Source organism: Narcine bancroftii, chromosome 2 (assembly GCF_036971445.1).
Source record: "Narcine bancroftii isolate sNarBan1 chromosome 2, sNarBan1.hap1, whole genome shotgun sequence".
Taxonomy (NCBI): Eukaryota; Metazoa; Chordata; class Chondrichthyes; order Torpediniformes; family Narcinidae; genus Narcine; species Narcine bancroftii.
This window is the reverse complement of record NC_091470.1, coordinates 15,806,175-15,831,548: the sequence shown is the minus strand read 5'-3', so window position 1 is coordinate 15,831,548 and position 25,374 is coordinate 15,806,175. Positions and strand designations below refer to the sequence as shown.

At 40.4% G+C, this 25,374-nt stretch overlaps 1 protein-coding gene across 7 annotated transcripts in view; it reads right to left on the bottom strand.

Annotated features, from left to right (window-relative positions):
* LOC138753231 (centrosomal protein of 128 kDa) overlaps positions 1 to 25,374 on the bottom strand; it is a 539,432-nt gene that overhangs the window by 490,044 nt on the left and 24,014 nt on the right. For all 7 annotated transcript variants that reach the window (XR_011351051.1, XM_069915965.1, XM_069915964.1 and 4 more), the window contains 4 exons: positions 20,783 to 20,891; positions 16,232 to 16,350; positions 7,948 to 8,039; positions 2,059 to 2,131 (listed from right to left, as the gene is read on the bottom strand). Coding sequence is in view for 6 of the 7 variants with exons in the window: in XM_069915965.1 (XP_069772066.1) it covers positions 2,059 to 2,131; positions 7,948 to 8,039; positions 16,232 to 16,350; positions 20,783 to 20,891 (393 nt within the window). In the remaining variant the exon portion in view is untranslated. The remainder of the gene's footprint in view (positions 1 to 2,058; positions 2,132 to 7,947; positions 8,040 to 16,231; positions 16,351 to 20,782; positions 20,892 to 25,374) is intronic.

Genomic DNA, 25,374 nt, shown 5'->3' with positions numbered 1-25,374 from the left:
GGCATTGCCAATACAACTGACAGAAAAATTCTTCAAAGAGTTAAAGAAAATAATAAGGAGATTTTTATGGAGAGGGGGGAAACCGAGGATAGCACTAGATAAATTAACAGAATGGTATAAACAAGGAGGCTTACAATTGCCAAACTTCAAAAATTATTATAGAGCCGCACAATTAAGGTACCTATCAGATTTTTATCAAACAAGGGAAAAACCAGACTGGACGAGACTAGAATTAGATAAAATAGGGGAAAAGATACCTGAACACATATTATATAAATGGGACGAAAAATTGGTACAACATAGAACTTCTCCAGTATTACACCATCTCCTCAATATATGGAAGAAGATTCATGTAGAAAGAAATAAAATAAATTACCAAATACCAAAACTAATATTGACGCAAAATAAGCTACTCCCTTTTACAATAGACAACCTTGCCTTTAGAAAATGGGAAAAAAAAGGGATTAAAAGAATAGAAAATTGTTTTTCAGGAAGTAGATTCTTATCCTTTGAACAAATGAGAGATAAGTACAATATAACTGGAGATACAGCGCTGGCATATTACCAACTGAGATCCTACTTGAAAGATAAATTAGGAAACAACTTGAGTTTACCAGAGGGAAGTAACCTTGAATATGTGATTACAGATACAATGTTAATCAAAAGATTTATAAAAAATATGTATATTAAACTGCAAGAAAAGGAGAATGAGGAAACAAATGGTAAAACTAAACAAAAATGGGAACAAGATTTAAATATAAAGATAAAAAAGGAAACATGGGAGAAGTTATGCTCTGGAACGATGAGAAATACAATAAATACGAGGCTGCGTATGATACAATATAATTGGTTACACAGACTAAACATTACACCGCAAAAGTTAAATAAATGGGACCCAACAGTATCTGATAGATGTTTTCGATGTAAAAAAGAAAGGGGAACAACAATTCATGCAATCTGGACATGTGAGAGAGTAGAAAAATTTTGGGATGATCTCAATCAGATATTAAATAAAATAACAGAAAACAATATACCAAAGAATCCAGAGATCTTTCTCCTAAGTAACATAAAAAATAAAGAATTTGGAATTGACTTGGAAGATGCACAAAAAAGATTTGTCAAGATAGCCCTAGCCGTAGCAAAAAAATGTATTATGTCAACCTGGAAATTGGAAGATAATTTGAAAATACAACAATGGTATATAGAAATGAATAAATGTATTCCATTAGAAAAAATAACATATAGTTTAAGAAATAATATTGAAATATTCGAACAAGTATGGGAGCCTTACATTAAATACAATAGCGAAAACCTACCGGGAACAAACATTACCTAAGTTGATGGAAGGAGAAGAAAAGAAAAGAATGGACTCAGTAGAATTTCTGGTGTATTTCTGTTGAATGACAACATTGTCTAACTGAATTAATGCAACCTAGATTGTATACCTAAAATGGATGAGAGGGGGGGGTGGGGGGGTGGCTTGGGAGGAGGGAGGGGGGAGGGAGAAAAAGTCACTGTAAATGTGTGGAAAAGAAAAAGTGTATATCATGGCTATTGTGATTTATGGTGTGAAAAATAAAAAATTTTAAAAAAAGAGTCAATATCCAATACACACAATGGGATATTAATAGTTTTAAAGGACCTTCATTTGTCTAATAGTGAATGGAGCTCCATTTGGATTCCTATCTGCATATAGAATATTTAAGAGCAGAAATCAAAGGATTAATTTTCCCCACTGAGGACAAGTAGAAATTGAAGCATAAAAATCTAGCTAACTGCACCCTCCAATTTAAACAGTCCAAGATTCCCAGTCTGTCTTGTTTTGCCTCGTAGAAGGACACACCATAAGCCATCTGTGCATTATTCCCATGCAATGCTTTAATTTCTTAAAATAAACACAAGAAATTAAATATTTAAATAATAACAAAGATAAAAAGATTAATGACTAATTTTAGTTAAATAAATCCAAAACTAATTGTACAGTACAATATTTTTCAATTGCATGCCACATCAATCTTTGGCATTGGGTTGAAAGCACATCACTGAATCAACACTCACAGTTTCGACTCGGGACACTTCTCGCACTCTCTCTGACAATGAGTCGATTGCGCTCCTGGTTTCCTTATCAGTCCTGTCGGTGGAAACAAATGAGAGATTGGGAACACTGATTCCTGCAACAATCGTCACACCTTGCCACACCAACATCCCCCATTTATTCCTCACCAAATAACCCTCAATATCATGTTCTCAAATTGTACTTAAACCATAAAGGTTTTCAGAAACCCCAAATACACCACATTTATTTGTTTCTCATCAATTCTGCTAGTTACAAATAAACAGGTCAAAAAGGATTTATCTGTCAAAATAAGCATTGGCAGACCAATATTATAATTTTCTAAATGCCAATTCCATTTCTTTCCTAACAGATTTGAGCATTTTGACTAATACAGGTGTAAAGCCAACTGTACTGCAAACCCCCAGTTCCTCTCAACTGCTTTCTTAAATTTCTTTGGCTTGGCTTCGCGGACGAAGATTTATGGAGGGGGTAAATGTCCACGTCAGCTGCAGGCTCGTTTGTGGCTGACAAGTCCGATGCGGGGCAGGCAGACACGATTGCAGCGGTTGCAAGGGAAAATTGGTTGGTTGGGGTTGGGTGTTGGGTTTTTCCTCCTTTGCCTTTTGTCAGTGAGGTGGGCTCTGCGGTCTTCTTCAAAGGAGGTTGCTGTCCGCCGAACTGTGAGGCGCCAAGATGCACAGTTTGAGGTGATATCAGGCCACTGGCGGTGGTCAATGTGACAGGAACCAAGAGATTTCTTTAGGCAGTCCTTGTACCTCTTCTTTGGTGCACCTCTGTCACGGTGGCCAGTGGAGAGCTCGCCATATAACACGATCTTGGGAAGGCGATGGTCCTCCATTCTGGAGAATGGAGGACCATCGCCTTTCTTAAATATTGGTGTAACATTTACCAACTTCTAAGAATTTATTTGTGTTCAATCCCATTCATTCCTCCAGCATCTTTTTTTGCTATTTACGAATGCCAATTTCTTTAAGATCCTTCTTCACTCTAGACCTGTTGCTTTCCACTACAGGTAGGCCACTACTTACGATGGGGTTCCGTTCTGGGGCTCGCGGTGTAAGTTGAAATCACACAAAATAATGTGAGGTTTGGCAGTAAAATGTGCTATTTGCCCAAAGAAATTGCACAATTTTGCTTAAAAATGCCAAATTTCACCAGAAAAACACCTGGACAATTGCAACTTTGAGATCTTGTATGTTGGGATATCATAAGTTGGGGTCTATCTATAAAGGTAGATTCAGGAGGTTGGCCATGTCTCCTTTCACAAAGACAAGTTTCTAATCCAGTTTGTGCTATTTCACCCTTTCAGGAACTCACTTTAACTTGAGTCAATATTTTCCTTATTACATATTGATCAGATAAACTCATTTTCTACTGTCCCTTTTCTTGGGTTGTTTCTTGATATTATTTGCTAAATTCTGAGATTTTTCTTTTCTCAAGTGTACTATTTTGACAAATTACAAGTCTTTTCCTGTGATCTCATACTATCCTTAACTTTTTTTGTAGCCATATAGCAGGACCATTTTTCCGTTTCAGATTTTATTTTTTTATTTTTCACACTGTGAACCATATCAATCAAAATACATACAAACATTTCCCTCTTAAATATACACAGTGGCAGTTTCTCCCCTTTTTTCCCCCGACCTACCCTCCCCACTTCTCACCCCCTAAACGTTCAACATATACAATACAATAAAACCATTAAACAATGTCATCACACAATGAAAATAAACAAGAAAATTATGTCATCTACTTTTACACACTGGATCAAGTTATTTTGTCTTCTTATCATTTTAGGGGGTGGAGGTCCGAGGCAAGCCCTCTCTGTTATGTAACATGCATGGTTCCCAAATTTGTTCAAATTATGTGACTTTATTTTTTTAATTATATGCTATTTTTTCCCAATGGAATACATTTATTCATTTCCATGTACCACTGCTGTACTCTCAGGCTCTCTTTTGATTTCCAAGTTGACATTATACATTTTTTTTGCTACAGCTAAGGCTATCATAATAAATATCTTTTGTGCTTCATCCAGTTTAAGGCCTAATTCCTTACTTCTTATATTACTCAGATCTCTGGATTTTTTGGTTTGTTGCTTTTTGTGATTTTATTTAATATCTGATTTAGATCTTCCCAAAACTTTTTCACTTTCTCACTTGCCCAAATTGCGCGTACTGTTGTTCCCATTTCCTTCTTACAGCGAAAACATCTGTCTGATAATGTTGGATCCCATTTTTTTAACTTTTGGGGTGTGATATACAACCTGTGTAACCAATTATACTGTATCATGCGTAACCTTGTGTTTATTATATTCTTCATAGTTCCAGAACATCACTTTTCCCATGTTTCATTTTTCATCTTTATGTTTAAATCCTTTTCCCACTTTTGTTTGGGTTTATAACTTATTTCATCATTTTCCTTATCTTGCAGCTTAATGTACATGTTCATTATTAATCTTTTTATTATCATTGTTTCTGTAATCACATATTCAAAGCTGCTTCCTTCTGGTAATCTCAGTCTGTTTCCCAATTTATCCTTTAAATAAGATTTCAGTTGATGATATGCAAACATTGTACCATGAGCTATTCCATATTTGTACTTCAACTGTTCAAATGTTAATAAATTATTTTCCATAAAACAATTTGCTATTCTTTTAATTCCTTTTCTCTCCCATTCTCAAAAGGAAAGGTTATCTATTGTAAAAGGGATGAGCGGATTTTGCATCAATAGTAATTTTGGTATTTGGTAATTTGTTTTTTTCCATTTTAAGTGAGTCTTCCATATATTGAGTAAATGATGCAGTACTGGTGAGCTTTTATATTGTACCAGCTTTTCATTCCACTTATAAAGTATATGTTCCGGTACCTTCTCCCCTATTTTATTTAGTTCTATCTTAGTCCAATCTGGTTTGTCCCTTGTCTGGTAAAAATCTGATAGATACCTTAATTGTGCTGCTCTATAATAATTTTTAAATTTTTGTAACTGCAAACCACCTTGGTTGTACCTCTCTGTTAATTTATCTAATATGCTGCTCGGTTTCCCCCCACTTTCCACAAGAATTTCCTTATTATTCTCTTTAGTTCATTGATGAATTTCTCTGTTAAGGGAATTGGTAACGATTGAAATAAGTATTGTATCCTTGGGAAGACATTCATTTTAATGCAATTTACCCTCCCTATCAACGTTAGTGGTAATTCCTTCCAATGTTCTAAGTCTTCCTGTAATTTCTTTATTAGTGGCTGATAATTTAATTTGTACAGGTGGCTTAAGCTATTATCTAACCTAATACCTAGGTATCGGATTGCTTGTGTTTGCCATTTAAATGGTGATTCTTTTTAAAATTCTGTATAATCCGCATTACTCATTGGCATCACTTCGCTTTTATTTGCGTTGATCTTGTACCCTGAATATTTCTCCATACTCCTTCAATTTCTTATGTAATTCTTTTGTTGATATTTCTGGTTCTGTTAAGTATACTATGATGTCATTTGCAAATAAACTGATTTTATACTCCTTCTTTATTTTTATCCCTTTTATTTAATTTTCTGTTCTTATCAGTTCTGCCAATGGTTCTATTGATAAAGCGAACAGTGAGGGAGATAGTGGACATCCCTGCCTAGTTTACCTACTTAATTTAAATTGGTTCGAACCATATCCATTTACTGTCACCTTCGCCAATGGTCCATTATATAATGCTTTAATCCAATTAATATATTTTTCTGGTAGGTTGAATTTCTGTAATACTTTGAATAAATAATTCCATTCTACTCTGTCAAAGGCTTTTTCTGCGTCTAAAGCATCAGCCACTGTTGCCTTATTTCCTTGAACTGCATGAATTAGATTAATAAATTTACAGACATTAACTGCTGTCTGTCTTTTCTTAATAAATCCAGTTTGATCTTGTTTTACTATTTTTGGTACACAATCGGCAAATCTGTTTGCTAATAATTTTGGTATTATCTTATAATCTGAATTGAGTAGAGATGTTGGTCTATATGATGCTGTTGTTAGTGGATCCTTCCCCATCTTTGGTATTATTGTAATTATTGCTGTCTTACAGAATCTGCCAAGTTTTGTGTTTCTTCTATCTGGTTCATTACTTCCAGGAGAGGAGGAATTAATAACTCTTTAAACGTTTTATAGAATTCTATTGGAATCCATCCTCTCCAGGTGTTTTATTGTTCGGCAGCTTTTTTAATATATCCTGTATTTCCTCTATTTCAAATGGTTTTATCAGCTTGTTTTGCTCCTCTTCTTGCAATTTCGGCAGTTCAATTTTAGCTACAAACGCTTCTATTTTGTCTTCTTTCCCCTCGTTCTCAGTTTGGTATAATTGTTCATAAAATTCCTTAAAGTTCTCATTAATCTCATTGGATTATATGTAATTAATTTGTCCTTTTTAACTTGATGCCAATACAGTTCTTTTAGCTTGTTCTGTTTTAAGTTACCAGGCTAATATTTTGTGTGTTTTTTCTCCTAGCTCATAATACTTTTGCTTTATTTTCATTATGTTCTTCTCCACCTTATACATTTGTAATGTTTTGTTTTTTTTTATGTCCGCCAATTCTCTTCTTTTTGTTATATCTTTCCTTGTTGCTAGTTCTTTTTCTGTACTTACTATCTGCCTTTTCAACTGTTCTATTCCGATTGTAGTCCTTTTTCATCTTAGTTACATAATTTATTATCTGCCCTCTAATGAAGGCTTTCATTGCATCCCATAATATAAATTTATCTTTCACTGATTCCATATTTATTTCAAAGTACATTTTAATTTGGTGTTCAGTAAATTCTCTAAATTCCTGTCTTTTAAGTAGCATGGAGTTTAAACTCCATCTATATGTTCTTGGTGGGATGTCCTCCAGTTCTATTGCTAATAACAGAGGTGAATGATCAGATAGTAGTCTAGCTTTATATTCAGTTTTCCTAACTGAATATGGGCCAACAACAAAAACATATCAATCCTTGAGTATGTTTTATGCCGACTCGAATAATATGAGTATTCATTCCCCTTTGGGTCAGATTTTATTTCTTAATTGGGGATATAATATGTCTTAATTTTTTCAATGTTAGCCCACTTGATTCTAGTGCAATCTTTTAATGTCATTTCTCATTCAACCATGGCCAATTCTTATCTCAGACTTTAAATAAAACAAGATTTTAGATTGAATAAAATTTGTTTCAGTTATTGTAGAAAACTTTTTAAATACAATCTCTTTTCCCCAGGGATCCTGGGGACAAGACCATTCATTAATTCTTCCTCATTACATAGTACTGGTTCCAAAAGAGCCGCATCGGTCTTGGGAGATCCCAATCTTTCATCAGAGTTGCACAAGATTACAAATGCTGAAACCTAGAGCATAAAACAAGCTGCTGGAAGAATTCAGCGGGTCAAGCAGCATCTTGAAGCAAAGGGGTGATCAATGTTTCAGATCCTGTATCAGGACTGAGAGTGGAAAGGGTAGATGCCAGAATTATAAGAGGGGAAAGCAAAGATTGGAGCAAGTAACATAGGCCGGGAGGTGATTGGAGAAAACAACAAAGGGCTGCAGATTATGGAATCTGAAAAGAAAGGTGATGACTGGAACCACATAAGGGAGGGAGAGTGGACAGTTGGAAAGAGAGAGGGAATGTAGACCCAATGGGTTGAGTGTGTTGGTGGTAGGCAGATGGAACCACATGGGGGGGGGGGGTGTGGGGCAGGAAAGAAACAGGGCTATGGAGGCAGGGAGGAAATTTGGAAAGAAGAGTGTGTGTGAGCAGACCTGAGTAGATTAAAAGGAGAGAGAAAGGGACAAAAGGGGACAGGTTATTTTAAGTTATACAATAAACTAAGCCAAAAAGAGGTATTTCTGGACAAGAATTCATACCTATTTCTCCTGGATATTTCCCGATCAACTTCTTCTCCAAGCCGTAACTGATCACTGCTGAGATCTCTTAGTGACTGATGCAAACTGTGCACCTGTAGGAAAAGGGCACAAGACTTCACCTTACTGGATTTATAACTGTTTCACACTTTCAAGCTCAATAAGGCAAGTAATATTCTGCCATGATATTTATTTTTCTCTAAAAGCACAACCTGGAACATTAAGTTCCAAACACAGTAAAACCACTGTTATCTGGAATTGAAGCAACCAGCAGCCTCAAGCAACTGGCAAAAAAAAAATTAACAGAAAATAAATAGGTAAAAAATACGGAACTTAAAAATGGGCACGCCTCGCCATTAGTTCGCCATCCACGCAACACGTGGATTTTATAATATTTTTATTGAACATAATAATCCTATATACAACAAAGAAATATCATAGCATATACAACAAATTTCACCCATAATTGTTAATTTGACATTATTTGTTAAAATAATTATGAATATAAACCACTTGAGTTACATTACACCAACACTCGTCAAACCTTGATAAAATATCTAATTTTTATGATCTAGGACAATTATAATTAAACCATATACAATCAACTTATCTAAAAAACAGATAAAAGAAAAAAAACCCTAAAACTAATACTTATCTAACTCCTCGCTCTAATCAAGGTTACTTAATAGACCAAAAGAAAATATAAAAATGGATCAAGAAGCAACCCTCAGAGAACAGACAGAGCATTGCTGGAGCTTCCAAATTACCTAAAACCGCCAATTGTGATAGTATTCTATGAACGAGCCCCACATCATTTCAAACTGAAACGTTCCATCTTTAATATTGTATCTAATTTTCTCTAAACTTAGATATGTCATTACATCGTGTAACCTCTGTGCCCGAGTTGGTGAGGGTTCATCTTGTCAAAACACCTGAGCCGCTAGAGCGGCAGCACTGCTGCTGGTGCAGACCCGCAGAGAGCAAGGAAGCGGAGATGCACCACTGGTTCCAGGCACCCAGTCGACTGCTGTCAGCTCCGCCAGGGCTTTGAATGGCCAGCTGAGGGAGCCAATAGTGGTTTTAGTTGAAATCCCATGACCGCAGGACTGTGCCCATTAATTGGCAGTAGCCACAAGGGACTGCAGACTCCAGGGAAGCATCAGACTGGAACTAGTCACCAAAGGATAGGAAGATCACACACCGTCTGAGAGGGAGAAGCGGAGGAGACGACCCACGGGAACAGTGACCACGGCGGCGAACCAGTGATGGGGTTCTGCGGCTGAGGGACCAGGGAACATGGAGGGCAGCTGACGACTCGAAGTGAGGAACCTGTGGAAGCTACGGGATGCTGGAGACTTCTGTCGGGAGACTCAGACCAGACTGCGGACTGCTGGAGCCTGGCTCAAACTGGCTGGAGAGGTACCAGGTATTGGAACAGGGATGTGAGGAGGTGCCAAGGGCGATGGAGGGTCCCTGATAACGCCAGAGGTTCAGATCTGGAGCTTGGATTGTCAATGATCTGGACTGGACTCTGTGTGGCCGCGGATGCATTGGAGGCGAATCTATGGACATTTGGTGACTCGGGGTGGGGAGGGGATCTCTTTTGCTTTTCTCTCTCTCGCTGACTATAAGAGATGCTTAGGCGATTCCTGCTGGTGGTGAATCTGTCTGCTTTGCCACAGGGAAAAAGAAATTTCATGTAATTATGACACTTATATTATTATGACAATAAATTGAATCTTGAATCTTTCCATTTCATTAAAACTGCTCTTCTGGCTATCAACATGCTAAAAGCTAAAACTTTCTCTTGAGATGCAGACAGAAGTAGATCCGGTTCACGAGAAAACCAAACAAGCAAATTGAAGGGCATGGATCTATTTTAATCTTAAAAATCATTGATAAAGATTAAAAGATATTCTCCCAAAATCTTCCTAATTTGGGACACTCCCAAAACATATGAATCAATGAAGTTAAATTTCAGTTTAATTTAATTTCAGTTAAATTTAATCTCTCTAATACACATTTTTTTAGATATTTACAAGTTAGGCATTTTATTCAGTCTAAACTATATGATTTTCCTCAAATTACAGAATCAAATATTCTTGATATATTTTTTGACTTACAATTTGTTCACAATGGATTGATATCGCATGTTTATAACGATTTATTAGATTTTAGATCAGCTTCAATGGCTAAGATTAAAAATGATTGGGAGCGTGATCTCAACATAACATTCTCAGATGAGGATTGGTATTCCATTCTTAGTTTGATTGATGACTCTTCATTTTGTCCAAGGCATTGTTTATTACAATTTAAAGTGGTACATGACCAAACTTAAATTATCTCTTTTTTATGCAGATGTCGATCCACTATGTGAAAAGTGCAAAATTTTGAAGCCTCGTGATTCCTATGTTTTTGGATCAACGTACAATCTTAAACCGGAAAATTCACTTATCCAACATCTACCAATCCCCACAGGTGCCGGATACCAGTGGTTTTACTGTATTTGCCAGTGCTTGGAGATTAGGAGTAGAAACACACAGAAATACTGGAGAAACTCAGCTGGTCTCACAGTGTCCAAAGGAGGTAAATATATATTACCGCCATTTCAGGCCTGAGCCCTTCAAGGTGCTCATACCTTGAAGAAGGGCTCAGGCTCGAAATATTAGTTGTATATCTTTACCTCCTATGGACACTATGAGACCAGCTGAGTTTCTCCAGTTTTTCTGTGTATTTTTACTCCAAGCATCTGCAGACTTTCATATTTCACTCTTGGAGATTAGATGACAAGGGAAGGTTTCTTTGGTCATAGAAATTAAAATGGATGGTGCCAAATCTCAAATACAATAGGGAAAGAGCTAGATGTTTGACTAGAAACTATTCACATCATACTAAATTAGGCATTATTTGTGTACATGGGAGTTGGTGAAAGAGAGGAATTGCTTGTTAGCCTTCATTTACAAACAGCTTCATGTCGATATACCATACACATTCTCTCCACATGGACACAACAACTAATTAAAGTTCAGAAGTTGTCACTTTTTAGAGATTTCCTTCTCCACTGTACACAGTAGTTCAGCTGGTTTCAAAACAGCCATCTGTATCCTGCACCCTTGTAATAAAGACCACCATTCCATTCACCGTAATCGCTTGTCTGAGCTTTGCGTTTCATTCACTAGGATCCTCAGGTGCCTTTGTGCCACGACATTTTAATCTTGCTGCATTTTTCACTTTATTCTTCCAACTTGAATAACCACAATTTCTCCTCAGGAAAACTCCACAAAGATGAAGAAATGCCATTGCTCAATCAAGACATCTTAGATCAGAAAGTAAAAGGAGGCATATATCAGATACAGGTAGAGGGGCTCAAGAAAAGGAAAGCAGGAGCAAAGTGAAAAGGGATAACAAAGGCTAAAAAAGTTTTTGAGATAGCTTTGGCAGGGAGAAGAGACAAACCCAGGGGTGCAGGTACAAAGCTCTTTAAAGCTCTTGGGGTGGCATGGTTGGTGTAGTGTTTAGTGCAACGCCTTTACAGCACCAGCAATCAGGACTGGGGTTCAAATCCCGCACTGTCTGTAAGGAGTTTGTACATTCTCCCCATGTCTGCGTGAGTTTTCCCCAGGGGCTCCGGTTTTCTACCACTGCTCAAAACGTACCAAAGGTGTTAATTTGGTGTAAATTGGGCTGCCCGGACTTGTGAAAAAAGCAAATCCGAAAGCTTTATATCTTAATACAAGAAGTATTCGGATCAAGGTAGATGAATTGGCTGTGGAAATTGAGACAAACAAATACGATTTGATTGGGATTACAGAAACATGGCTGCAAGGTGGGCAAGCCTGGGAACTTAACATCCCAGGGTATACAATATTTAGGAGGGAACGGCAAGAAAGAAAAGGGGGTGGGGTAGCTTTGATGGTGTGAGAAGGGACCGACACGATTAACAGGAAGGATATTAACTCGGAAGATGTGGAATCTATATGGGTAGAACTGAGGAATAGCAAGGGGCGGAAAACGTTAGTGGGGGTGGTATATAGGCCTCCAAATAGTAATGTAGAGGTGAGGGAAGGCATAAAAAGAGAAATTAGAGAAGCGTGCAATAAGGGAACAGCTGTCATCATGGGAGACTTTAATTTACATATAGATTGGACTAGCCAAATTAGTAAAAATACTGAGGAGGAGGAATTCGTTGAATGTTTACGGGACGGTTATCTTGACCAATATGTCGAAGAACCAACTCGGGACAGGCCATTTTAGACTGGGTATTATGTAATGAAAAGGGGCTAATCAGCAATCTTGTGGTACGAGGCCCTTTGGGTAGGAGCGATCACAATATGATCGAATTCTCGCTCGACATGGAGAGTGAAGAAATTAAAACCGAGACTAAGGTCCTGAATTTAAATAAAGGGAATTATGATGGTATGAGACGGGAGTGGAGTAAGATTGATTGGGTGGTGTTTATGGGGGAGTTGACTGTGGATAGACAATGGAAAGCATTCAAAGAGCTAATGGAAGAATTGCAGAAATCGTTTATACCGGTTTGGCATAAAAATAAACCAAAAAAGGTGACTCAACCGTGGATAACAAGGGAAATTAGAGACAGCATTAGGTCCAAAGAGAGAGCATATCAATTGGCCAAAAAAAGTACCAAATCTGAAGACTGGGAACAGTTCAAGATGCACCAAAGGAGGACAAAGGGATTAATCAAGAGGGCAAAAATAAATTACGAAAGTAAGCTTGCGGCAAACATAAAAACCAACTGCAAAAGCTTTTATAGATATGTCAAGAGGAAAAGACTGGTGAAATCCAGAGTAGATCCCTTGCAGTCAGAATCAGGGGAATATATAATGGGGAATAAGGAAATGACAGACCAATTAAATTCTTACTTTAGTTCTGTTTTCACAAGAGAGGATACAAATAACCTCCCAAGGATGTTGGGAAACATAGAGACCAATGCAAGGGAGGAGCTGAAAGAAATCAGTATCTCTAAGGACATGGTCTTGGGGAAATTGAAGGGATTGAAAGCCGATAAATCCCAAGGGCCTGATAATCTACATCCTAGGGTACTTAAAGAAGTGGACATTCAGATAGCAGATGCTTTAAGAATTATTTTCCAGAACTCGATAGACTCAGGATCAGTACCCATGGATTGGAGGGTAGCTGATGTTACCCCACTATTTAAAAAGGGGGGTAGAGAAAAAGTGGGGAATTATAAGCCGGTGAGCCTTACATCAGTAGTGGGCAAAATGATGGAATCCATTATTAAGGATGTTATAGCGGAGCATAGGACTAGCAGAGAAGGGATCGGACAGTCAACATGGATTTTCAATAGGTAAATCGTGCTTGACAAATCTATTGGAATTTTTTGAGATGGTGACAGGTAAAATAGATGAGGAAGAGCCAGTGGATGTGGTGTACCTGGATTTCCAAAAGGCCTTCGATAAGGTACCACATAAACGACTGGCATGCAAAATCAAGGCTCATGGGATTGGGGGCAAGGTATTGATGTGGATTGAGAACTGGCTGGCAGATAGAAGACAGAGGGTTGGGATAAACAGCTCATTTTCTGAGTGGCAGGCAATGACCAGTGGGGTGCCACAGGGATCTGTACTGGGATCCCAGCTGTTCACAATTTACATTAATGATCTAGTTGAGGGGATTGGATGTAACATCTCCAAATTTGCAGACGACACTAAAGCTAGGAGGGGTTGTGTGCACTGAAGAGGGGGACAGGAATCTCCAGTGTGATTTGGATAAATTTGGGGACTGGGCAGATACATGGCAAATGTACTACAATGTGGATAAATGTGAGGTTATCCACTTTGGTAATACAAACCGGAGGGCAGATTACTATTTGAATGGCAATAGATTGGGAGATAGGAAAGTGCAGAGAGACCTAGGGGTTCTTGTGCACCAGTCACTGAAGGCGAGCATGCAGGTACAGCACGCAGTTAAAAAGGCAAATGGTATGTTGGCCTTCATATCAAGAGGGTTTGAGTATAGGACTAAGGAAACCTTACCGCAGCTGTACAGAGCCTTGGTGAGACCCCACCTGGAGTATTGTGTGCAGTTTTGGTCGCCTTATCTGAGGAAGGATGTTCTTGCAATGGAGGGAGTGAAAAGGCGATTCACCAGGCTGATACCTGGAATGGCAGGAATAACTTATGAGGAAAGATTGCGCAATTTGGGATTGTACTCGCTGGAATTTAGAAGAATGAGACGGGGTCTCATAGAGACATATAAAATTCTGGCAGGACTGGACAGAATGGATGCGGAAGGGATGTTTCCAATGGTGGGGGAGTCCAGAACCCGGGGCCATGGTTCGAGAATAATAGGCAAACCATTTAGAACCGAGATGAGGAGGAATTTCTTTACCCAGAGGGTAAATTCATTGCCACAGAGAGCAGTAGAGGCAGGTTCATTGAATATATTTAAGAGGGAATTAGATACATTTCTTCAGTAAAAGGGAATTAGGGGTTACAGAGAGAAGGCGGGGACAGGGTACTGAACTTTAAGATCAGCCATGATCTCATTGAATGGCGGAGCAGGCTCAAAGGGCCGAATGACCTACTCCTGCTCCTATGTTTCTATGTTTAATAACAAATGGATATCTGATCAAGACAATCAAAGTTTCTACCTAACTTTAATCTCTTCTTTGGCTTGGCTTCGCGGACGAAAATTTATGGAGGGGGCAAAAAGTCCACGTCAGCTGCAGGCTCGTTCGTCAACTCCATCCTCACACTGTAATTTTCACAAACAGGACCTCCCAAAGGATTTTTTTTTAAACAAGCAACTAAATACTAGCCAGTCTTGTCACATTGAAAACACAGTGGCCAGAACTACATTGGGAGTGATGTACTGGCCTGATAAATGGGCCATTTTTTAGATTATGAACAGTGGTAGGACCACAATAATTTACAATCCACATTATGACTTGAATGACAGACCAACTGCACTGCAGCCAAATTGACTGATATTACGAAATGAGTGTGTTTGTGAGATATGCGGATGCAATAGCTAAGGAGCTTGATGAAGTGAGTGTGTAAAAGGTTGGCAGATGGGATTCACTGAGGGGAAGATGTAAAGTTATCTAATTTGGAAGAATAAAGAAAAAGTAAATTGCTCAAATGGAATGGGACTGAAAAATGCGGTGGCACAAAGGAATCTGGAGGTCCTCCCTCACAAAACAAAAAACATGACATGTTCATGACAATAAATTCTGATTCTGATGAAGGGCTTGTTTCTGAACTCTATGACTCTAATTAGAGAGTGACAGACATTTGAACTACAAGGGAGAGATGTGGGGAGACAACAGGGAAGTAGTAGAGGCCAAGACTAGATCATCCATCATCTGACTGAATTACAAGACAGTCTCAGAAAGTCAACTGGTTTACTTCCATTTGTATGTGAACACATCAAGCTCACATAAACTGGATATCAACCAGATTATCTGGTCCATTAATGATAATGAGTTGGATTATTACAGCCATATTAAAAGGTAGACAGGTTACGAGTTTAAGTATCTCACCCTTCACGTCTGCAAATGAGATACCAATCTCATCATAAATTATGCACTCAAAGTTCAGAAGTTGAACCCACAACTTTTATATTCATAAGCAAGAATACAATCGATTTAACCACATTTGCCTCCCAGGAGGTTGTTTCATATTTTGAAGGAAATGATTTTGCAAATAATGTGACTAAAATATTCTGAATAAGCTCCATACAATTGTAAATGAACAATCAACTCCACCTTGAAAGGAAACACTTTAATATTTCGCCCCACGTTTAACTGGAATAACCTAGATGGTGGACATGCAGTGCTAACCAGGTGTAGATGCTGTACTGGTAGAGCATTGAGTCCATTACAAACATTAACTTTAAGGTAAATAGCTATTGTACATCATCTTTTGATTGCGTTGCTACTTGTGATAACCATCTTTGTTCCTAGCGTATCAATACTTGGTTCTTAGTATGCTGTTCTCATTCTTTTTCTCTGTTCTTTAGGTCGCTAATATTTTTGCCTCATTTACTATTTAAATCCACTTTGAAACAAACTGCGATTAATGATCACATCAATATATTGAATAACTAAAAGATCATGGTAGGAATGGTGAGGGAGTGAAAATAGAAACAAATTCCTAATCTTGAGATTAGACAAAAATCAAAGACATTGAGTTGTGAGAAAGTTAACAGATTTCAAATCTCTACATTTTCCACAGAAGAATGATGAGCGCTGGCTAAATAGAATTTATCACTATTTATTTCATTAGATTTTTTTTTTACATACGTGATTGAAGGGCTCAACGTCATCTACAAATCTCACAGAGGCAGACCGAGACCTTCTGAGACCCGTTTTCCCATGACTTGCAGGGTCCCTGAGGGGAGAGGTAGGGCGGTATCGACGACCTGATAAAAGCACAAAATTAGTGATATTCAATTTACATTGAACAAGGAGTCAGAAATGAAAAGTCACAGATTGTTGAAAGATTGTAAAGAAGCAGAGAAACAGGCAAAGGAATTGGTGGAAATATTAGTAACCCCCTCAAACAGAAACAAAAGGAATGAAGAATAGCATAGCAAAAAATAAGGATCGATACTCAGAGAACAAAAATTATATTAAGTAGCAACAAAAATAAAAGTGAAGTTATGAAAAATAAAAGCATTTTAATATGCCTCCAAAGCAAAATAGAGATTTAAAACTGGTCATTAGAATCGAGACCCAGTGATTATGGAAACATGACTGCAAGGAGGAAGGGCATGACTTAAATAAGACAGTACCTGGAAATGCTCAGGAAGCAAGAAGCTATGATCAGGTTGTATAAATTAGAAGTATGGAAGAAGCAAAAATGCATGCAAACAATAGAACTGAATGAGTCCATACGAATTGAGATGGAACAGCACAGATCTATGTATTATTTGGGGTATTCTAGGAACAAAATAGTATGAAGGTTAAAGGAAAAATGTAAAATTAAGAACTTAGTCTATTAAGAATGTGTCGACAAAATCAAAACTAGAATTTTAATTGCCCATTAATAATAGCAGAAAGACAAAATGAAAAGGAAGGGAGGGGCAACATTTTTACAGTAAGATTTTCTGAACTTGTATGCAAGAATCCCAGCAAAGAACAAAACAACACCAGAGCCAATAATGGAAAAGCATCTGCAGCAGAAATAGGACCAAGCATGGGAAACTCAGGAACTCTGATCGCTATACAGTTCAAAGTATTTAAAGACACCACGAAATAGCATTAAGAGTTAAATTACAGGAAATAATAATAACAGGCTTTGAATAGAATTCAGAAGAATAATATTCCACTGGAGAAAAAGTGCACTATCCAAGACTTCAATGCCAAGGTTAAATACAGAAACATTTTAAATGAAAAGAAAGCTCCTCTCAATACATCATTTGCAAGAATAGGATTTAGCTTGTCTTTGGCTTGGCTTCGCGGACGAAGATTTATGGAGGGGGTAAAAAGTCCACATCAGCTGCAGGCTCGTTTGTGGCTGACCAGTCCGATGCGGGACAGGCAGACACGGTTGCAGCGGTTGCAGGGGAAAATTGGTAGGTTGGGGTTGGGTGTTGGGTTTTTCCTCCTTTGCCTTTTGTCAGTGAGGTGGGCTCTGCGGTCTTCTTCAAAGGAGGTTGCTGCCCGCCGAACTGTGAGGCGCCAAGCTGCACAGTTTGAGGCGTTATCAGCCCACTGGCGGTGGTCAATAGCTTGTAAACACATTAATAATGCTCATTGCAAAAGGAAATACATTATGTAGCATTCAGGATCCATTCCCAGGGACTACAAGCTAATGGAATCAGCATAATGAGGAGTTATTTTCTCATAATATATGGAACCTGCCTGCTTTTTGCTCAAACCTTGACAAAGGGCTTAGGCCCAAAACGTCGGTTACTCTTTACTCCCTATCGATGCTGCATGGCCTGCTGAGTTTCTCCAGTACTTGTCTGTATTTCAATCCAACATTAATCTTCAGTTGATTTTCCCCATATACCAGATTCAATCACTCACCTACCTACACACTTGGAACAATTTACATTGGCCAATTAACCACCGAATCTGCACATTTATGGGGTGTGGGAGGAAATCGGAGCAACTGGAGGAAACTTACGGAGTCACAAGGTGAACGTGTAAACTCAACACAGACAGCATAATTGAACTTAATTTCTGGCACTACAAGAAGCTAGCTTTAATAGTTCTGCCATTGTAATATAAAATTAAAACTGAACATTGAGAATGGTACACAGAAATGCAGAATAGATTTGATCTAATGTCTCAAACTACTGTATCCACTGGCCGTCAGCATGGTGTCTGGAATGCCACTACGAAGAGTGGCAACATGGTTTGGTAACAGCGAGCAACAAATGAAATCATATTCTGGAAAGTGAAGGAAAATATAATTCTGTCAAATAAAAATTGTGACTGAAACAACAATGAACTTTCTGACATTTAGCGCAGAGCATGGTTATGCTAGGAATCATCCGAACAAGCAGGAGTAGATCATATAGTTCCTCAAGCCTGCTCTGCCATTCAATATTTATAGCAGATTCTATTTTTTATCATCCATTTTCCACATCTGATCACCATTATCCAATTCCCTTTGGTCTAAGTACCTATCGATTCAGTTTTCAACATTCTCAGTGACTGAGCAACCACAGCTGAAGGCGGCAAATTCCAAATTTACAGCCCCCTGCACAGTAATTTCTCCACATTTCTGACCCAATTTGCCAATTCCTTATCCTGAGACTTTCCCCCCAGCTCCAAATCCCACAGCTAAATCCTTTCAGCCTCTGCACATCAAAATCCATCTTAGAATTTGATATACTGTGCTGGAATGAATTTGCTTCACAAGCTTCTAAACACAGGTTACAAAGGTGTTGATCATGGAGTTCAGGAGGAGGTTGGAGTGGAGTGGACTCCACATCCATGTCCAGATTAATGACACTGAAGTAGATATAGTAGAGTTGACAAATGGCCCAGTCACGAAACGTTGGCTACCTTTTACTTCCTATGGATACTGCATGACCTGCTGAGTTTCTCCAGCACGTTTGCATAATTCACTAGACCTCAGCATTTGCAGATTTTCTTGTTTAGTTAACTAGAGTAGTATTACGAGCTCCCATTTCGTAAAATGGGATTATCACTAAGGGATAGTATAGACAGGAGGAACTGAATGGTCAGTTAACATTTCACACAAGCACCACCACAACACAAGTCACATTGGAAGAACTGAGGGAAGGCGATACATTTGCAAAGACATTGTGATTTTGCAAGGGAGAACCATTCTGATTGCTGAAGAGAAAGCAGCTTTTTGAAGCAGTTCTTGCAACCAGCCATTTGGTGGAATTCAGAGCAAAGCATGCTCTGTGAATAACTTGCCATTTTCAGTGGATTACCCTGTGCCAGAAAGGTCTTTTGGGAAGCAAAGTGTTTCATTTTGATTGTGACTAACAGTGAATGTCACTTAGAGAGACTGGTGCCAGGGTCTTGGATGCTTCGTGGAGGCCGCCCAGTTCGAGTCTCGCCTACAAAAGGACCAGGAATGTTATGACTGCAGTTCATGTGGATGGACATTTCAAAGGCAACGCAAGGAGAATTTGAGAGTCTGTAGCAGCCACAACTCCAGTCTACCTACGAGTTGACATTAATTCTGGGCACCAAATTTAAAAGGCCGACACTTCAACACTGAATTTAAAAGACTGAACTTCGAAGTAATTTTCTAGATTTTGGCCTGGACTGTAATGGTTTGGGTATATAACGCATGCTCGCAAGCACTCACAGCATTGGGGATAGATTTAGTGTTAAGGATAGTTTAAGAGTTAGAAAACTAGTGTTGTAAAAATTAAACACTGTCTGGTTCATTGTCTGTTGCTACTTATTACATAATGTTCATAACAAAATGTAGCTTCCGATTCTTGGAAATAAATATTTCCAGTGACCTGAATCAAAGAAGATAATGCAACGGTCAAGAAAGTACACTTCTTTAGAAGTCATAGGAAGTTCAGGGTATTCCCCACCACCTTTAACAACCTTCACAGCTACATCATTAAAGGGATCCCAGTTGGATACATTGCAGGATGGGAGCTGCTATGCCTACACTCAGAAGAAATTGCAGCTGGTAAATACTGCAAACCTTCTTTCCCTCCATCAACAATTCCGGCTGCCGAGGAGGGCCAACCAACATATCGAAGGATCCATTACACCCCAGCCACACATTCTTCTCCCTCTTTCTATCAGGGAGAAGGTTCAAGGGTGTGAAATCCCATACCAACAGGCTTAAAAATAGTTTCTTCCCCAACAGATCAGGCTTTAAATATTCTTGCTACCTTTGCCTTAAACTGATATTAAAGGTGGCATGATCAGTGCAGTAGTTAAGCACGACGCTGTTACAGCACCTGAGACTGAGGTTCGAATCGCACTGTCAGTATGGAGTTTGTATGTTCTACCTGTGTTTGCATGGGTTTCCTCCCATTTTCAAAATGTACCTGGGTTGGAGTTTAATTGGGATATTTAGACAGCACTGACTCATGGGCCAGAAGGGCCTGTTATTATGCTGTGTGTCCAAGTGAAATTAAAATTAATTTATTTTTTCACTGTAGCACTATGTTGTTTTTCCAGCTCTTCTATATTGCACGTTGTATGCAGGTTAGAGCTGACTTGCTAGACAGCTTGTGAAAGACCCTCTATGTAACTAGGTAGGATGAGACAAACTTGAACAGTGTTACTTAATCTCTGCAGCAGCACTGAAATGCTGCATCCAAATATCTTTTCATTACATCGCAATACAAAAAGAAGCAGCATTTTATAGGCTGTCCGGAAGGTCCCTCTTACCCATAGAGTCGTCTTGTAGCTCACTTGCACGAAAAGGAGATATCCCAGCAGTTCTGCTCAATCTCTGGCTTCGCAGCTCATCAATAGATTGTTCTAAATTATCTCGCAGCTTCAAAACATAGAGAGAAAATTAGCACGTGCAGAAACTAGAAATATCATCTTGAAATTGTCTCTTTCAGTAAAAAGACTTTACGACTAATTTCCCACAGGCAAGGTACTGCCACGGGGGGCCCACACTGCCACGGGGGGCCCACACTGCCACGGGGGGCCCACACTGCCACGGGGGGCCCACACTGCCACGGGGGGCCCACACTGCCACGGGGGGCCCACACTGCCACGGGGGGCCCACACTGCCACGGGGGGCCCACACTGCCACGGGGGGCCCACACTGCCACGGGGGGCCCACACTGCCACGGGGGGCCCACACTGCCACGGGGGGCCCACACTGCCACGGGGGGCCCACACTGCCACGGGGGGCCCACACTGCCACGGGGGGCCCACACTGCCACGGGGGGCCCACACTGCCACGGGGGGCCCACACTGCCACGGGGGGCCCACACTGCCACGGGGGGCCCACACTGCCACGGGGGGCCCACACTGCCACGGGGGGCCCACACTGCCACGGGGGGCCCACACTGCCACGGGGGGCCCACACTGCCACGGGGGGCCCACACTGCCACGGGGGGCCCACACTGCCACGGGGGGCCCACACTGCCACGGGGGGCCCACACTGCCACGGGGGGCCCACACTGCCACGGGGGGCCCACACTGCCACGGGGGGCCCACACTGCCACGGGGGGCCCACACTGCCACGGGGGGCCCACACTGCCACGGGGGGCCCACACTGCCACGGGGGGCCCACACTGCCACGGGGGGCCCACACTGCCACGGGGGCCCACACTGCCACGGGGGCCCACACTGCCACGGGGGCCCACACTGCCACGGGGGCCCACACTGCCACGGGGGCCCACACTGCCACGGGGGCCCACACTGCCACGGGGGCCCACACTGCCACGGGGGCCCACACTGCCACGGGGGCCCACACTGCCACGGGGGCCCACACTGCCACGGGGGCCCACACTGCCACGGGAGCCCACACTGCCACGGGAGCCCACACTGCCACGGGAGCCCACACTGCCACGGGAGCCCACACTGCCACGGGAGCCCACACTGCCACGGGAGCCCACACTGCCACGGGAGCCCACACTGCCTGTGCCAAGTTGACTAATTTACAGAATAGAACACATTATATTCAAAAGACAGAGGGATACGACTTAAAAGAGAGGAGGACAAAAGATGCCCCAATTTTTTTTTTAAATAACGTGCAAGCTGCTGCACGTTAAAAATTAAATGCAGATCTGTTCTTTGAATGAGTCTGATCTTGCCTGCACCATAAAACTAAATGCCACGCAAACACTTCTATAAACCAGCTACAAAGCAGTACGGTGTAAAAATCTTTCATGATTTCCACATGCAATTTAACTATTTCTAGCATATTCCTTTTGTTCATTGGTGTGAAGCGATACAGAGAAACAAGCACGGTGATGGGATGAAAGAGAGGACAAAGAGAACAAGTCAATAAAATTCTGGTACAAAGCAGTAGATCCTTTCATTGTTTAACAAGAAAATTTGCAGATCCTGGGTTCTTGTGCGGGACCTAAAAATGCTAGAGGAACTCAGCAGGTCATGCAGCATCCATAGAAAGTAAAAGGTCAAGTCAAATTTATTGTCATCTGATTGTACAAGGGCAACCCAATTAAATAGCATTCTCCGGTCCTCGGTGCAAAACATGCAGACACACAACCAGACATAACACACATACAAACAATACATATGGTATGCAGAACAAGTATTTTTTCTATACAAATAAATATTGTTTTGTACAAATGAGAGTCTCAGATGGTTCATGTGAGCAGTTCCTTTGGTTGTTCAGCGTTCTCACTGCCCGTGGAAAGAAGCTGCTCCTCAGCCTGGTGGTGCTGGCTCTGATACTCCTGTATCTCTTCCCCGATGGGAGCAGCTGGAAGATGCTGTGTGTAGGGATGGGGAGTGGCAAAAGGGGTCCTCAATAATTTTGTGGGCCCTCTTCAGACAACAATCCCGGTAGATCATGTTGATGTGGAAGGAAGACTCCAATAATCCTTTCTGCCACTTTTATGGTCCTGTGCACTGACCTCCGATCTTTTTCTATGCAGCATATGTACCACACTGTGATGCAGCCGGCCAGGATGCTCTCAATAGAACTCCAAAAGTAAGTTGACATAATGGTGGCTGGTAGCCTTGCCCACTACAGTCTTCTCAGGAAGTGCAGTAACTGTTGTGCCTTCCTAACAAGTGAGTAGATGTCGAGGGTCCACGAGAGGTTAGTTAAGTGGAAGTCAAGGCAGTCAACATTTCAGGAATGCAGAAAATCGGGTAAGGTGTCTGAATAGAAAGGTGAGTGAGGGGAAGAGATGGGGAGGAACACAGAGTAAAGGGAAAGAGTAACAGAATACAGGTGGGAATGTAGAAGAGAAAGAAGTTGAGAAGTGATAGTGGAAGAGGGCAGATAGCTCTCTTGAGGATGACAGGAATGGGGTGAGGAGCTAGAGAAATTAAGACACGAATGATGGAAAGAGAGAGACCAGGAAGGGTGTTAATGGAAATTGGAGAAGCCAATATAGATACCATCAGATTGGAGACTGCTGAGACAGAATGCAAAGCGTGGTTCCTCCAATTTGTAGGTGGTCTCTTTTTGACAGTACACAAGTCCATAGACTGTGGAAATAGAGTGTGGAAGTGAAGTGATTGGTCACTGTAAGGTGCTTCATATTGCAGCAGAAAGAGCGAAGGTACTTAATGAAGCAATCTCCCAATCTTCATTCAGTTTCTCCAATGAAAGGAGCTCGTATAAGGAGTGCCAGATGCAGCAAAAGACCATCACAAGCTCCTGATGAAGTAGGGGTGCTGAAATGCATTCTTCACAATTCCATTAGTGTCTTGGGTCCAGGAAAGATCCTTCAAGATAATGACTACCAAGAACTTGATTTTCTCACCCTCCCCAACTCTGATCCCCCAGGAACTTCTTTTTCACACTTGTAATCCATGCAGCGGCGCTCAGAAGCCCGCGCTGGGGGACCACATGACGCCCAAGTGACGTCGGCGCCCCCCCCCCCCCCCCCCCAGGTCTGGGCTGGGAGTACAAGTCCAGCCTGGCAGCCAGCAATAAACCAGTTTTTCTGCTCACTGAGCTCAACCCATCTGGTTGTGTGTTCTTTAATGAAAATGAAAATGAGATACCCAGATGATTGGGCAATTCCTGTCATGCAAGTCCATGGTTTCAATTAGGTAAATGCCAGAGAATGATTTTATACATAATTTGTTAAAATCTATCATGTAACAATTGAATTTTTTCTAGATACCTCTCTACTTTTAGTGAGTTATTGACCAGTTTGGCACAAGTTCTGCTTCCTTCGCTCTTTAAGTTGTCCATCTTTCCCATACAATTAACTGTGTGCTATTAGCTTAGATGCCCACACCACTCTCACAGCATTAATAAACACCGTTAACACAAATACCATACAGAATTGCAACAAGAAAATTAGAATGTTTGGAGCTAAAGAAAAAGCCTACTGCTATATTTCTGTTATAAATAAACAGAAGTAACATCTGACTGAGCTCCACAGTTGGCTCGGTGGTTAAGTATGTAGTGCATGACAGATACACGAATTCAATCTTCATTTTGGTCTTATGATAATCAAGCCACAAATAGAATCAGGATTGCAACTTCACTTAAGGACTCTTGGGAGTCCTTGTTTTAAATGTCTGACAAAGGCCTCCTTTGACAATAGCTTACTTCTCCAGTGTCTCCGTATTACCCAAAACATTCTTTGTTATTGCACTTCTACTTGGAGTGAGCGTCAGTCAAAACACACACACAAAACAAAAATCAGATGATTGGGTTTCAAGACCCCAAATCCTTTTAGGTAGCTGACGATGCAAAAATTCAAAGCAGAAATTTCAGCTTCAGCCTCCTTTGTTCTAGCCATTAACCACTTGAACAACTCCAAACAGAAAGTTGAGAGGTGACTTACACCCTACTGACTTTTCACACTGGTCCAGAACCAACATACATGATGTTTCTGATGTATATTTTATTGGGTGAAGTTGCTGTCGTTTTTAAAATCGCATTCTGTTTTCTTCACTCTTTTAGTCTCCAAAAAAAATTAAATGACTTTTACTGTACAGCAATACTTCTCAATCAAGCAGACCTGTCAGATTCAGGCATCCTTCCTTTATGAAGCATTTCCACTAATACAAACAAATTGTAAACAAAAGCATTTTGTATTTGTTTCTGTGCTTAAACTCTTGTCAGAAAATAATAGAACAGGATTCATTTAAAATGAAAAACAGCATCAATATCATTGCCTTGGGAATCTTTGGCTGCCAAGAGAAAGCTCTGTAATTTTGGTGGATGGACATAAGAAGAATTCTAAACAAGATTTTTGTAAACTGCCAGGATGAATTTACTCCCAAAATTATTCACAGATCTTTAAATGCAAGTTGGACAATCACAAATGCAAATATAAAGGCCTGGGAGAGCTGTGATCTAT